Source organism: Melanotaenia boesemani, chromosome 18, assembly GCF_017639745.1.
Source record: "Melanotaenia boesemani isolate fMelBoe1 chromosome 18, fMelBoe1.pri, whole genome shotgun sequence".
Classification (NCBI taxonomy): domain Eukaryota; kingdom Metazoa; phylum Chordata; class Actinopteri; order Atheriniformes; family Melanotaeniidae; genus Melanotaenia; species Melanotaenia boesemani.
In genome coordinates, this window is record NC_055699.1 from 12,721,799 (window position 1) to 12,736,224 (window position 14,426).

At 38.7% G+C, this 14,426-nt stretch overlaps 1 protein-coding gene across 2 annotated transcripts; it reads right to left on the reverse strand.

Moving 5' to 3' along the window:
* Positions 1-428: 428 nt before the first annotated feature.
* qtrt2 (queuine tRNA-ribosyltransferase accessory subunit 2) lies at positions 429-14,256 on the reverse strand. 2 transcript variants are annotated; one of them, XM_041967836.1, is made up of 9 exons: positions 14,162-14,256; positions 13,702-13,959; positions 13,560-13,615; positions 9,600-9,676; positions 9,191-9,400; positions 7,773-7,972; positions 5,042-5,211; positions 1,254-1,368; positions 429-1,110 (listed from the first exon to the last, which is right to left on the reverse strand). In XM_041967836.1, the coding sequence occupies exons 2-9, from the start codon at positions 13,902-13,904 to the stop codon at positions 858-860; spliced, it is 1,284 nt and encodes a 427-aa protein (XP_041823770.1). In that variant the 5' UTR covers positions 13,905-13,959; positions 14,162-14,256; the 3' UTR covers positions 429-857. The 2 variants fall into 2 exon arrangements, with proteins under 2 accessions (XP_041823770.1, XP_041823771.1); XM_041967837.1 differs by having other exon boundaries at positions 5,060-5,211; positions 13,702-14,254.
* Positions 14,257-14,426: the final 170 nt, after the last annotated feature.

The following is a 14,426-nucleotide window of genomic DNA, read 5'->3' on the forward strand; positions in this document are numbered from 1 at the left end:
TTCATAAATCTGACACATTCTCCTCTCCCTCAGTCTGTCCCCTGTCCCCCACAGACATCTGTACGGTCTAGCAGTCAATTATATCCCCTCATCTTCAAAAAAGAGCCTTGCTCCGTCACTGCATTGGAGGCAGCAAAGACCCATATCTGTATCTCATCTTTATCCTTTCTCAGCAGCAGGAAAGGTGGAGCTGTCATCTCAGAACGCCTGTTAACAAGCGAGCAATGTGGATTTCTTCAGCACAGAGCACAAGCCCATCATAAGCGCTAGTTAGTGAAGAAGACTGAAAACTATTCAGGAACCACATATAATAATAGATTCATTAGTAAGACCTGACAATTATTAACATCTGAAAGGATTTTTAAAAAGCATTCAGGAAATCATATTTCACATATCAACTATTTACGTAAAACAGGAGAAAGGCAGCATGGATTTAGGGAATACTTTTTACTGATTAATCAATCTCAAGAATGTGCTGCTGTCGATGAGAGGCCACAATAAGAAGTCACTGTCCATCCTCACAGTTTCTGCTTCATACAGATTAATTCAGAGAGTGCACGCACACACACTTCTGTCTCTAAACCTTGATAGCATCCTGGTTATTTGCTCAGAAAACACAGAAATTTAAAGGGCTGGTTCTTCTTGCACAAACCTGACACACAAACTTTTATCTGTTCCTTTTATCCTCTTCTTTTCAACAGAGTTGTGGCTTTAACCACACAGAGAGAGAGTCATTCTCAAGGTCTCTGTATACTATTACTCTTCATTCTGTAAAAACGTTGCACAGTAAAGCCTCTGGCCATTTCATCCCAGTTGAAAAGCGCAATTCCTCCAGATATCCCTCCAACTCTTTTAAATTACACCTTTCTTTCAGTCTGCCAGCCTCCCTCTCCAAGCACCAGCTTTTTGAGCAGGTCCAGTTTGTCATTGGCAAGAGCTTCTCTCAGTGCGCTGAAGAAGCTTTGATAGTGGCTTATGTTGTGGACCATGAGCAGGACTCCAGCCAGCAGCTCATTGGTCACCAGCAGGTGGTGCAGGTACGCCCTCTGGTGGTTCTTACAGCAGTAGCAGCCACACCCTTCCACCAGAGGCCTGAAGTCGTCGTGATACCTGGGTAAAAGTTTAACCAAAGTTTAAGCTGAGCCGAGTTCAAGAACAGTCACTGTAAATGTAAATCAAACACATGAAAGCAGAGATTTTGCAAACACGAGTGCTTCTGAAACCCTTCGGGTCTTACAGTAGCTGCTACGAACCTTTTGTCTTTGAGACTCATTTCAAAGCGTGTCATCTGTGTTTGATCAGTACAATTGAGATCGCCATTCTGTTGTGTCTCCCCTGCTGTGTCCTTGTCTTCATTCGGCTCCAGCACTGCCATAACACACATGCACATCAATGATCCCAACATAAAACCATTCACAGCATAATCTCCTCCTTTGATGAACTGGCTACATATACAACCAGCAGTAAAAATCAAACGCCTTGACCCCAAGTAAGCCTTGCTGTGTGTCTTATATTTTTCCATCATTATAATATAAATGTTTATTGGCTATGCTCTGAATGCTCAAATCTGTTTTATACAAATCTGGTGTAGATAATAAAGTGAGTAATTTAATAAGAATGGAGAATAGTTAGAAGAGCTAGGGTTTTTTTTTTTTAGCAAGAAGGAGGTTATTTACAGTAAGCCCACTTCTCAGCTGCAGACACAAGGAATGTGATAAAAATGAAAAAAGGCAAAAAGGAGGGGGAGTAAAAACAGAGGAAAGTGGTCTGTAGTAATGCATATGGTAACAGAGATTAAAAGGTAACACAGGAGTGAAATGGGTTTAATGGAGGCTGGAAAAGGAGAAAAAACAAGCAACAAACTATGAATTAAGCATAAAAAATAGGAAAAGGAATTATCATTGGTTGTGTTGGAGAGTTGATAAGCATGAGAATAAAACAGGTCAAAATGAGGCTTGACCAAAGATAATGCAAAGTTAAGGAGGGAGATGTAACTTGTGCTCAAGATTAGTTCTGTATTAGAAAAGCAAACAGCACCCACGAAACAAAAAGGAAAGAGACTGAAGGCTGAAAGCTGCACAGACTCTGAAACAGATGGAAACTATAATTTTATGCCTTTCAGACTCTTTCTTCACGGTAAAGAGCTGAAGCTGGGGTATGCTATTAGTGCTGTTTGTCTTTTTTTGTCTTTAAGCAAGATTACATACAAACTGCTGAACTAAATTCCATCTTAGATGGAAGTAAGGTGATGTGAACTTAAGAAAGAACCCATTAAATTTTGGAACAAATCCAGATCACTTTCTTTGAAATCAAAAGATAAGACACTGGCCCTGTTGCAGGGCTGTGATCTTTAAATGCCCTTCTGGTGAATCATTGTCACACATCCTTCACAAAACCACAAGAAACAGCATGCACACACTGTGACTCTTTCACTTACATAAAACCAGCTCAATGTCATCAGAAGAAAGTCGAAAAAAAAAAACAAAAAAAAACAGCTGTTTGCTTGGCTTAACAATGACACATTTTAGCCAATCAGATTAACAAAGTCCTCCAAGTAAACCTAATCAGCTACAGGCTTTGCGTTTGGGTCACAAATGGATTGCATCAGGTGATGCATAATGCATTTTCTCAAGATAGTAATCTTGTGAAAATCCACCTGCCTGAAAAAGTAAGACAATGCCTATGGAAAAATGTTGAAATTCACTAGCATTTCTTAACGCCCAAATAAAGACAAGCTGTTAAAAACGTAACATGTCACATGTATAAGAACACCAGAACGGTGTTCACACGTGTTGCTGCCAATTAACACATATTAAATAAAAAAGAAAAGCCAGAGGAACAGAGCTGGTGCTAATCAAGGCAGCTGCTAAATATTCAAACAGAAACTTGGCTTGTATTATTGGACTGATTTGACGTAACCAATGGGAAATGAGTTGTGAGAGGTGAAAGCGGATCTTTTTATATTTGTGCCCTCATTTCACTACAGCGTTTCCCAGAGGTTAAAAATTCACTTCCAAACAACATAAAATTCAACATTGCTTCTTCACACTTCCTCAGTTCTACGCTGGATAAAGCTGTGCAATCATAAAATGTGCTTAATTCCGATTGCCAATTATACTCTATTAAGTATTATACTATAAATCCAGTGGATCCTTTTCCTTTCTAGTGTGGAAACTTTGCTTGTACCTCAAAGCCTTAATGAAATAACTGTGACCAAGGCAACTGCAACTGTGATTTTGGTTATATGGTTAAATAATAACTCAGTATTTAAACATATATGTGCATTAAGGAAAAAAAAAGATTTCCTCTTGTAAAGAGGAAATTCTGAAAATAGAGTGACTGAGGAACACAAGCAGTGGGCAAAACAGGAGTAAGGGGTTTATTAGTATATGGTCCGACATGTCAAAAAGGACCTTAACTGGGGAGTAATGGTGCCAACACCCCTCCCAGAGAGTTTTGTAATTGGCTGAGAGGGGAATTAAAATTTCTCTCAGGGTCTGGCACTATCGCTGCTCTCACCTCCACTGAACTCCATTATACTCCCTGTGCAGAATCGATTAGTGCGTTCTGACACTAGATGCTCTCAGATGCCAAACTTCCCCCAGTTGAATGAGTTTAACGCAACTTTTTAATTAACCAGAAAATCCACCATCAGGTTGAGTGAGCGAATTTCCCACAACTTTAGCCAAAGCTTTTCCTCAGCATTTAAACAAGGATGACAATCAAGGTGACAGGTTCGCAGTTAATTTTAACCTTGCTGAACCTGCTAGAGAGACGACATTGATTTAATTTCACCGTCCATATTTCCCTACATCCAATTATTTAATTGATCTGAGGCTATTAAAGGACACATAGGAACAACACATAAATAATTTTACCAGCTATTACACTTTTTCCTGATGCTAATGCCTTATCTGCAGAGTAGCATGAGCACCATATCCAGGCATAAACATAATTATTTCCTTTTCACTGCTAGAAAACGGCTCTCACGCTTGTCGGATTTGGCTACGCTGCTTGCCACAAAAAAGATGAAGGTACTCTGCAGGGTCTTTACACTGAACCACTTATGTCTGACTGAACCTGGTGTTATTCCCCGCTCAGCATCGTGAGATGAGAGGTTCTCTACATTTGTGTAGGAATCAGAAGCATTAACTATGCAGGCATTTTAAACTCCACATCAGAGGCTCCTCCTATGGAAATTAACAAACCATGCTATACTCATTATTCAATCATCAGTTCAGTTTTATCAGTTATAAGCAACTCTGCAATTAAAAACATCAAAGCCCATTTCCATGTTTTGTAATGAGCCAACACTCATTGCCAACTACTTTTCTGTTGGTGGCATCTCTGCATATTTTTATGCTGCAATTTTCTCTCATTGCTTCATCTGTAGCTATTTAATGTATAAAGATGGTGCTTAAAAATACTTATTTTATGCAATACAGTTCTAATTTTCATATTCTGTTAAGGGGACATTAAAATCTGAGGAAGGAACCCAAACACAAATTCCCAAATTAAACTGGTTTAGTTTGTTCTAAGCACATAATGCTACCTCCTAAAGTGAAATACCAGCAATTTCCATCTTTCCAGGCTTGTTTCTGTCATCCCAATCTCATTAAAAAAATGTCATTTTTTGGCCTTAGGCAAGGGAGTTTTACCTGGAAAGGTCATTTGCTTATAAAAGTGTAGAAATGGATAAAACAAATTCTGCCAATTTTGTTCTAAACAAAGAGTCTAATTTTAGCCCTGTGGTGTAAGAAAAGAGTGACAGTTACAGAATACTGTTGAATAAGTACAAGAAAGCTGTTCTGTGGGAAATCTGGGTGCTACAGCACATGAAACAATGCATTTATTATACAGGCTGATGTAATCATAACTGGAATTTAACAAAGTTGATCCTTACTATTGCATGCTACATGACAACAAAGCTGGAATAAAGTGAACGGTTAAATTTTCTTCCCTTGCATCTATTTTTTTTTTATTATTTCTGACAGTTATGCATCTTTAGCTTGTAATTGCACAGCACAGTTCTTCACCACACCTGCGGGGGTCGCTCTACCTGTGCGCTCTGGGTTCAAGGAGAAGTCGAAGCTAAAACAGAGCGCGCAACCTCGCTCTGTCACCTGGAATGGAAAAAAACCTTCAAACAGGTCCACGCCAGCCTCCACGCAAGCCAGGACCTCATCAGGTCGTCCGACACCCTGCAGCAATCTGAGACGCAAGCAAACACACAGACACACTCAGAGTCAACAAGCAAACACAGCAAAACAGCAGGAAGCATTTAACAGTAATATAACATGTTTGCAACATAGTGCTGCAAGACAAGAGGCGTACACAAACACCCGCAGCGCTCTTCCTCTCCACAACAACATGTGCACCCTTGAGTGTTTGAGCTTTCACTTAACTTGGCTGCCTCCGACTCTGCCTGCAGGCATCAAGGTCAAGCCCAATTTAGCATTCGATAATGACTCCTCTTCACATTCTGGCTGGAAGCTGCACCTCACTCCAGCTAAAACAACCAGCAGGGAGGATGCCCTACAGTATTCCAGGTCAGCCAACTAAGCAAAGCTCACAATGATCTGGAAAAAAAGCTCCTGCTCCTCAAAGCTTCACTTGAATGCTTGAGCCACCAGCATCTCCAGGAGAGGAGCATTCCAGAGGAGTCTCTGACAGGCTCATTTAGTCTGAATAAAACTACTTCTCGTTAAAGTTTGTCCTTGTGTCTGTAAAAAAGATTGTGATCAGAGAAATTACACCATCTTCAACAGAAACAACTTTTCATCATTTATTATCTGTTCCACAGGATCAGAAACGAGCTTGGATACTTTTATCATAATGTCCATCTGGGGAAGCATTTGCAATCGCCTGCTGACTCATGGCTGATTTATGGTTACACATTTCAGTTTGCGCAGCTCAGAGACCTCACAGAGTGAAGGATTACAGGAATTCAACCAAACTGAGGCTATGGAGACGGGCTGGGCTTGCAGTTAAATAAGTTAACAGCCCATAACCTCTGGAGGTGTCAGACAATATTATGGGGTTTCTGGAGGAGCAAAACCACAGATAACTGATACTCAGGCCAAGGTTTCCTGTCACAATTTATGAAGTACAGGGCTGGGAAGTTAATCAACAACAGTGGCTCAATAATTTTCTCTTTTCGCTGCAGAAAACTTGACTTATAAATTATAGAAAACTGAGAAAAAAAAGGCAGCAACAAAAATCAAACCGAACCAAAGACTGGCTGTTGTTTCTCTGTGAAAAATGGCAACTGATGCCAATTAAACCCACTTATTAATTCAAATTCACAATCAGCTTTAAATAAATTAAAAATGCAAAATGAAAGAAAACAAGCAGCTCCACATATCTGAGATGATACAATAATATTTTTCTTCTATCATAATAATAATAATAATCTAAAAGTAGGTAAATATGAGTCCATTTAGAAATAAGTGAACATGATTGGATAAATATGCTGATATGATATGAAGTAAGTGACATTGGTATTTTAAGGGTAAGCTGAAATAATGACTGCTGACAGAATGAAGGGGTTGGGGGAGCAAGGGCGGAGCTGCTGGGTTTGTTATTCGTAATTAATCAAGCAGGATAATTAATTGGTCCAGCATGATCAAACAACTGTGCCTGCTTAACATCTGAATCATCTTTTAACACAGAAACAGACACGATTAGCAATACAAATGGTCAAGAACTTAACAATCGTCCTATCAGTTGAAAATACTTGTTACCTGTTTAGAATACCGTTACTGTCCATTATCATTATTTATCTATAATGATATTTATATCATTATTATTCTTTACATTATCAGAATATAAAGAACAATTTCACATTTTTGTGATGTCTCGGATACTAACAGATATTTTTCTAATACATATATATATCATTTTATTTTATTTTTTATTAAAAGAATTAATTATCTTAACCTGGTGGATTTATATACAGAATGTTTTTGTGTCCCTTTGTTCTTATTGATGAGTCTAAATGAAAACAGCTGCAATCAGGGCACAGATTGTCCTGCTGCCACTGCTGTTTGTTTGGTTCTGTTGAACTGATTGTCTTCATTCATGAGCTCTACACTGGCTTCCTGTGTGCCAAAGAACTGATTTTACAGTTTTGCTACTGGTGTACAAAGCTGGTTCTGGTCCAAAATATAGATCTGCTGACACCATATGAGCCACCAAGACTTCAAAGATCATTTAGGTCAAGTTTGCTTTCTATTCCAAAAGTTAAAACCAAACAAGGATAATTCAGAGTTTAATTTTACGTTACTAATATCTGGAACAAACTACCAGAAAACCTGAAGTCTACTCTAAAGCTAAGTTATTTTAAATCAGGTCAGAAAAGTAGTTTATTTACCAATGTTTTTAATTAAGAATTATTTTTGAATAGATTTAAATGCATATCTACACTGCCAGTGATGGTGATGATGAGGATGTATTTCCCATTAATGTGTGTTATATGCAGCTGCTTGTACGCATTCTGTTGTCCAATTCTATTTTAGCTTGTTCTATTTCTATTTAATCTTTTATTCTTTTTAGTTTCTTTAAATATTCTATTTTTATTGTAAAATTCTTATGTGCCTTGCTATAAATGTTTAATGTAAAGCACTTTGAGCTGTCTGGTACATGAAATGCGCTATACAAATAAACTTGCCTTGCCTTTATCTACAGATTTTCACTAAAGACACACTGGGGAAGCACGTATAATTTCTGGGGGAGAACAGTAATCAGATCACTTATCTCACAGTCAGGCAAACCTGGGTTTGTCATTGGGCAGCTCTTTAATCACAGCAGTGATGAGCTGAGTCCTCAGGGCCTGGTCCATGGAGCCTGTTTGGAGGCCATCCAGGCAGAATCCAGCCACGGGCCTCTTGGCCGTCTCCTTGGCAGAGCGTACTCTCTCTTCCAGGATGTCTCCTCCCTCCACCACCCCGAGCACCCCGACTCCATCCAACTCCTGACAGAAAGCAGACAGGCTGGTGATTAGAAACTGAGATGGACAGAACACCCAGTGAAAGAAAAAAAAGAAACATGAATAAAAATCAGCATTTTTACAATGCAAATTGAGGCTTGAAGGTGTGACATTTTCCTTTAAGCACAAACATTTTAAATGAAACATTTGCTTCTTGCCAGATTACGTCTGGATTTTGATGACTTGATAAGAAGCTACACACCCCGAGGAAGAAAGACACACTGGGGAGGGTGTGTGAGCTGGGCAGCAATCATGCAGCTCACTGAGTATGATGTTAATCCAGAATTATCTGCAGTACTCTGTCATTTCACTTTGCTCTACCTGATTTCTCACTTCATTTTGTCACAGAATATTGGGTTTGCAGTCAAGGAATAAAAAAAAAAAACATCACATAACTGCAGCTTATATCACAGGCATAAGTGATAAAAATATTAATTTAATTAAATATTAATAAAAAAAAATGTTTAGGTGGACAGTAGTGGTTGGTAGAATGTTGAGTTACATCCATGAAAACATCAGAACCCAAAATTCCTAACAGATCACTGTATAACAATAGTAATAATAATGGATTAAATGTATATATGGCTTTTTAGGGCACCCAAAGCACTTCAGAGTGTACACATTATTCATTCACTCCTTTCTCATACTTGGTGATGGTAAGCTACATGTTTAGCCATAGTTGCCCTGGGGCAGACTGATAAAAACGTGGCAGCCAATCTGCGCCAAAGATCTCTCCAACCACCACCGAACATTCATACTTTTGCCCAAGGACACAGTGACAGATTGACTTGGGGAACAAAAATCAAACTGCCAACCTTCTGATTATTCAACAACCCGCTCTACCAAGTGAGCCACTGCCAGGCATAGCAGTTCTCCTAAACCTCCTCATATGAACCCTGTTCATGTTCTCCCTATCATTAAGTGGGGTAGTCTGAACAGTTTGAATTTTTATTGATAAAGAAAGGAAAAATGCATTATTTCACCAGCCTTGATCCTGCACCCTTGCACACCTGACAATCCTACATTCATCTTGCCATTTTCCCAATCTGTAGCACAGCTGCTGAACAATCTTAGATGATAGTGGCCATACATCAATCCTTGTCTGGTGCGCCTTCGCTGTGCATGACTTGACTCCAAAAAAGAGATTTTACAAGCTGTTGTTAAAATGCAGTGTGTTTAGTGACAGATGAATGTGTGTGTCACCTGTGATTTTTGGTGTAGCACCAGACATTCGTCCAAATGAGCCAGGGTCCGATCCACTGACTTTCGAACCCTTTTGCGAGACGTATTGATCTGCCAGGTTTCTCCGTCTGCCATGCTCTGATACCAGTCCGGTTGCACTGTCTTCTGGAGAGCCATGAACTTGGACACCGTCAGCTCTATCCGCCCACCACTGCCCCACACCGACACAGTCTGATAACAGCAGAAATTTTATTTAAGAGAAGCTGCCTTCTCTTGTTTTAAAAGCAGGCTTGGTCAGGAAGATGCTCTTTTGTTCATAATTACACCCATTAGTGATGCCGCAAGGGCCTGGAGCACAGTGCAAAGTTATGCCCCTTGACTTCAGCAAAAAAAAAAAAAAAATTGCATTACTCTTAAAACTTCATTTTACCTTGTTGGTTGTGTAACCTGTCGGGCAGGGAGTCGCAGGGTCATGAAGTGAGCAGTACAACAACGTCTCATGAAGTCCTGAAAAGCAAATCACCCCACTGAGAAAAAAAATCTGACAAAGAGCCTATAGCCAGCGATGGGCAAGTAAAAAGCAAGGTGACGGAGCTTCATTATGGCTCGCTAATGTGGTGACATGAACTTATCAGCAAACCCAGCTGCAGCAGCAGATCAAAAGGTGTGAATACAAAAGGGCTTAACTACTGCAAATGCAGCCATTATTATTTCTAGTTATTCAGTCATTGGTCTTTTCTGGGGCTTTACAGACATCACTGCTGTAATCCCTGACAGTTTACACCAACAGTGCTACTATAATAACGTTTCTAATTTCAAACCAATTGCCTATGGCCAGGTAAAGCTTAGAACCACAGCTACAATTGTACAGCAAACTTAATGAAGTCACTCTTCAGGGGAACTTATGTAAATATGGCTAAAAACAAAATGATAGGCTTACAGATGTAATGAGCTTTTCAATATTTAACATAGTTTATTTAGAAGCACTGCAATTTCAGATTAGCCAGGAGAAGTGTTTATATATTAATAAGCTTTTCAGAGGAAACGTGCACATTGTGTGTGTAGCATGTTACTCTGGTGGGGTGATTTGAAATGAGTCAAAACAGTTAAACAGTTTTTTTTCATCTATACACCTTCCCAAGCTTTATGCTTGTAATGACTAGCAATGCTACAGGTGTAGTGTACCTAATCTATCAAGTCCAAATCCGTTCACTTGTGGAGCCGCTACTGATCCAATCAGATTATTTCTGATGTTCTATGTAGATCTTCTAGTTATTAAATTAAAAGCTTATTGCAGAGACATTTCAGCATTGGGTAGCTGTTGTAAATACACTGCTGCTGCTGCAACCTGACTGTGTTGCATCATGTGTGCTGAAGCATTGCTTGAGGCTAACACTGCTTCTGCATTTTGGTCTAATTTTTGTTAAATGAACAATGCCATGGTTTAATATCAAATCAAATCAAGTCAAACTGTATTTATAAAGCACTTTTCAAACAAAAAGCAGCACAAAGTGCTTTACATAGTAAAGACCTTTTTAATACATATATACACATATACATATATATATATACAGTCATGGACAAAATTGTTGGTACCCTTCGGTTAATGAAAGAAAATATCACAATGGTCACAGAAATAACTTGAATCTCACAAAAGTAATAATAAATTAAAATTCTATGAAATTTAACCAATGAAAATCAGGCACTGCTTTTCAACCATGTTTCAACAGAATTATTTAAAAAAATAAACTCATGAAACAGGCCTGGACAAAAATGATGGTACCTTTAACTTAATATTTTGTTGCACAACCTTTTGAGGCAATCACTGCAATCAAACAATTCCTGTAACTGTCAGTGAGACTTCTGCACCTCTCAGCAGGTATTTTGGTCCACTCCTCATAAGCAAACTGCTCCAGTTGTCTCAGGTTTGAAGGAAGCCTTTTCCAGACGGCATGTTTCAGCTCCTCCCAAAGATGCTCAATACGATTTAGGTCAGGGCTCATAGAAGGCCACTTTAGAATAGTCCAATGTTTCGTTCTTAGCCATTCTTGGGTGATTTTAGCTGTGTTTTGGGTCATTGTCCTGTTGCAAGACCCATAACCTGCGACTGAGACCAAGCTTTCTGACACTGGCCAGCACATTTCTCTCTAGAATCTCTTGATAGTCTTGAGATTTCATTGTACCTGCACAGATTCAAGACACCCTGTGCCAGATGCAGCAAAGCAGCCCCAGAACATAACAGAGCCTCCTCCATGTTTCAAAGTAGGGACGGTGTTCTTTTCTTCATATGCTTCATTTTTCCATCTGTAAACATAGAGCTGATGAGCCTTGGCAAAAAGTTCCATTTTTGTCTCATCTGTCCATAGGACATTCTCCCAGAAGCTTTGTGGCTTGTCAACATGTAGTTTGGCTTTTTTATGATTTGTTTTCAACAATGGTGTCCTCCTTGGTCGTCTCCCATTAAGTCCACTTTGGCTCAAACGACGACGGATGGTGCGATCTGACACTGATGTTCCTTGAGCTTGAAGTTGACCTTTATTCTCTTTAAAAGTTTTTCTGGGCTCTTTTGTTACCGTTCGTATTATCCGTCTGTTTGATTTGTCATCAGTTTTCCTCCTGCGGCCACGTCCAGGGAGGTTGGCTACAGTCCCATGGATCTTAAATTTCTGAATAATATGTGCAACTGTAGTCACAGGAACATCAAGCTGCTTGGAGATGGTCTTATAGCCTTTACCTTTAAATTGGTTATCTATAATTTTCTTTCTAATGTCCTAAGACAACTCTTTCCTTTGCTTCCTCTGGTCCATATTGAGTGTGGTACACACCATGTCACCAAACAGCACAGTGACTACCTGTAGCTTATATATAGGCCCATTGACTGGTTACAAGATCGTAGACACCTGTAATGCTAATTAGTGGACACACCTTGGATTAACACGTCCCTTTGGTCACATTATTTTCAGTCTTTTGTAGGGGTACCATCATTTTTGTCCAGGCCTGTTTCATGAGTTTATTTTTTTAAATAATTCTGTTGAAACATGGTTGAAAAGCAATGTCTGACTTTCATTGGTTAAATTTCATAGAATTTTTATTTATTATTACTTTTGTGAGATTCAAGTTATTTCTGTGACCATTGTGATATTTTCTTTCATTAACCGAAGGGTACCAACAATTTTGTCCATGACTGTATATATATATATATATATATATATATATATATATATATATATATATATAAATAAAAGACCTTCACACACAAGTATATAACAAAGTTCAATAACACCCATAAGGATCCAACCTGAATTAATACAGCCTGAAAAATAATATGCAGTGTTGAGAAGTAACTACATAAGTCATATACATGTATAAAGAAGATGGCTTACAAGAAACTGTTTCTATACAGAAAACCTCCCTTCCTTAATGCATTCAAATTTAACCTTTCTTGTCTGAACTGACACTGACTCCCATGTGCTTATCAAATCAAATCGATTTTTACTGATAAAGCACTTTTCATCCAAAAAGTAGCACAAAGTGCTTTACATAAAAAGCACACAAATAACAAATTTAAATACACACAGCTAATCATAATCTCTCTCACATTCACTCATCGGACTTACTTAACAACCTCATGCAAGATTTCAAAGCCGAAAGTGAAATAAGATCCATATATAATAATCATGACATACATAATCCGATTGGTCGACTAGTCGTTTTAATAGTCGGTGACTAATCGACCATCAGAATAGTCATTAGTTGCAGCCCTAATCCACACACTCACACAACATGCGTTTACCCCCGACCCTTCTGTCTCTTCAACTGAATATTATTATGGAAATAAACATCTGGCTTGACACCGTTGTGAGGAAATCAATGTGCAATGGATTACAATTTAAGTTTAGATGCCTGCAGCCAGTGGCCATGTCAAGGTAGGCTGCCATGTGTATAACAACAATATCCTCTGTATTCAGATGAAGGCTGACATGAGAAATACAAGGAAATATCAGCAGTTAAATTACATTAATTAAAAAGTCAACTGTAACCCATTACATTTAACCTTTCATTCACATTCACGTTTTTGTTTTTATCAGGATAAATTAATAATCTGCTTGAAATATATTTTATTATAAACCAACTTTTTAAAAACTGCTGTATGTCTAGAAAAAAACTGCACAACAAGCTGAAGATTATCAGCAACAAGCCATATAAAATATATAACATTTTCATCAACACGGAACATATCTGAATAATGCCATAGGCTGTTAGAATTATTTATCCAAATGAGTTTGTCCCGTAGTCCCCAATTTCCTTTCCCTGATCACTTTCAGTCAAATACACAGAATTAAAAAAACAAAACAAAACAAAAAAAAAAAAAAAAGAAAAAAAATTCTACCTGCAAACTTCCTGAATCCATGCTTAAACTCCTCCAACACCTCTTGGTGCTCTGCTCTGGAAAGAGACGTGATGGGAATGCAGGTTAGATGTAAAAGATGGTTCAGCGTGTGCAAGAGTATGTTTGATGGGTATCGGCTTACATGTTGGACAGAGTGACCTGAGTGACGGAGGGGACGTTGCTGAGTGTGTGCAGCGTGTCCTGGGTGAGGTGGGGGACTGTGCCAAAGTGAGTGTATAGCAGACATCCTGGGATGTCCAAGGACTGCTGCCCAGTCCTGCCTAGCCCCCTCAGCACCCCCAAACGAGCTCCTTCGTAAACCACACGGGACAGCTCCAGCTGCATCGTGGTGCTAGTAATACGAGTAGCTCCAGTCGACGTACTTTAATAGGATTTTGTGCTTGCAGTTGAAATAAAATAACAAAAGGAGATTTTAGTCTACAGCATAAGAGTTAGCCACGTAGCTATCTTGCCTTGGCACTCACGTGTTTCAACGTCAGTTAACCTTTAGCTAAATTGAGATGTTTAATGTCCTTGAGAAGCTGTCTTTAAAAATAACTACACGTTTACAGTTTAGCTAGCTAAAAATTGTATTCATTTACCTCAAGAGCGTCTTTCCTACCATTAAAAACTAAATGCTCATATTGAACTACAAGTCGGGTAATTGTGACGTCACAAAAAGCGACACCGGAATCCCGAAAAGAAAGAAAAGCCACACCCCCTTTTTAAATCATCAAAACACAGTATTGTAGTTTATATATAAAAAAAAAACATTCATAAGGCTATATTTTACACATTTAATCGTATTTTCAAATTTTCCCGCAAAATTGAAGACTGTTTCATCAATTTAATTAAAGTGAAGAAAGT

Coding starts and splice junctions, on each gene's coding strand:
- qtrt2 (XM_041967836.1), bottom strand. CDS start 13,904: ATGCAGCTGGAGCTGTCCCGTGTGGTTTACGAAGGAGCTCGTTTGGGG. Junction 9,677..13,559: donor TGGATTCAGGAAGTTTGCAG/GTAGAATTTTTT, acceptor TTTGCTTTTCAG/GACTTCATGAGACGTTGTTG. Junction 1,111..1,253: donor ATGAGTCTCAAAGACAAAAG/GTTCGTAGCAGC, acceptor ACTTTTACCCAG/GTATCACGACGACTTCAGGC.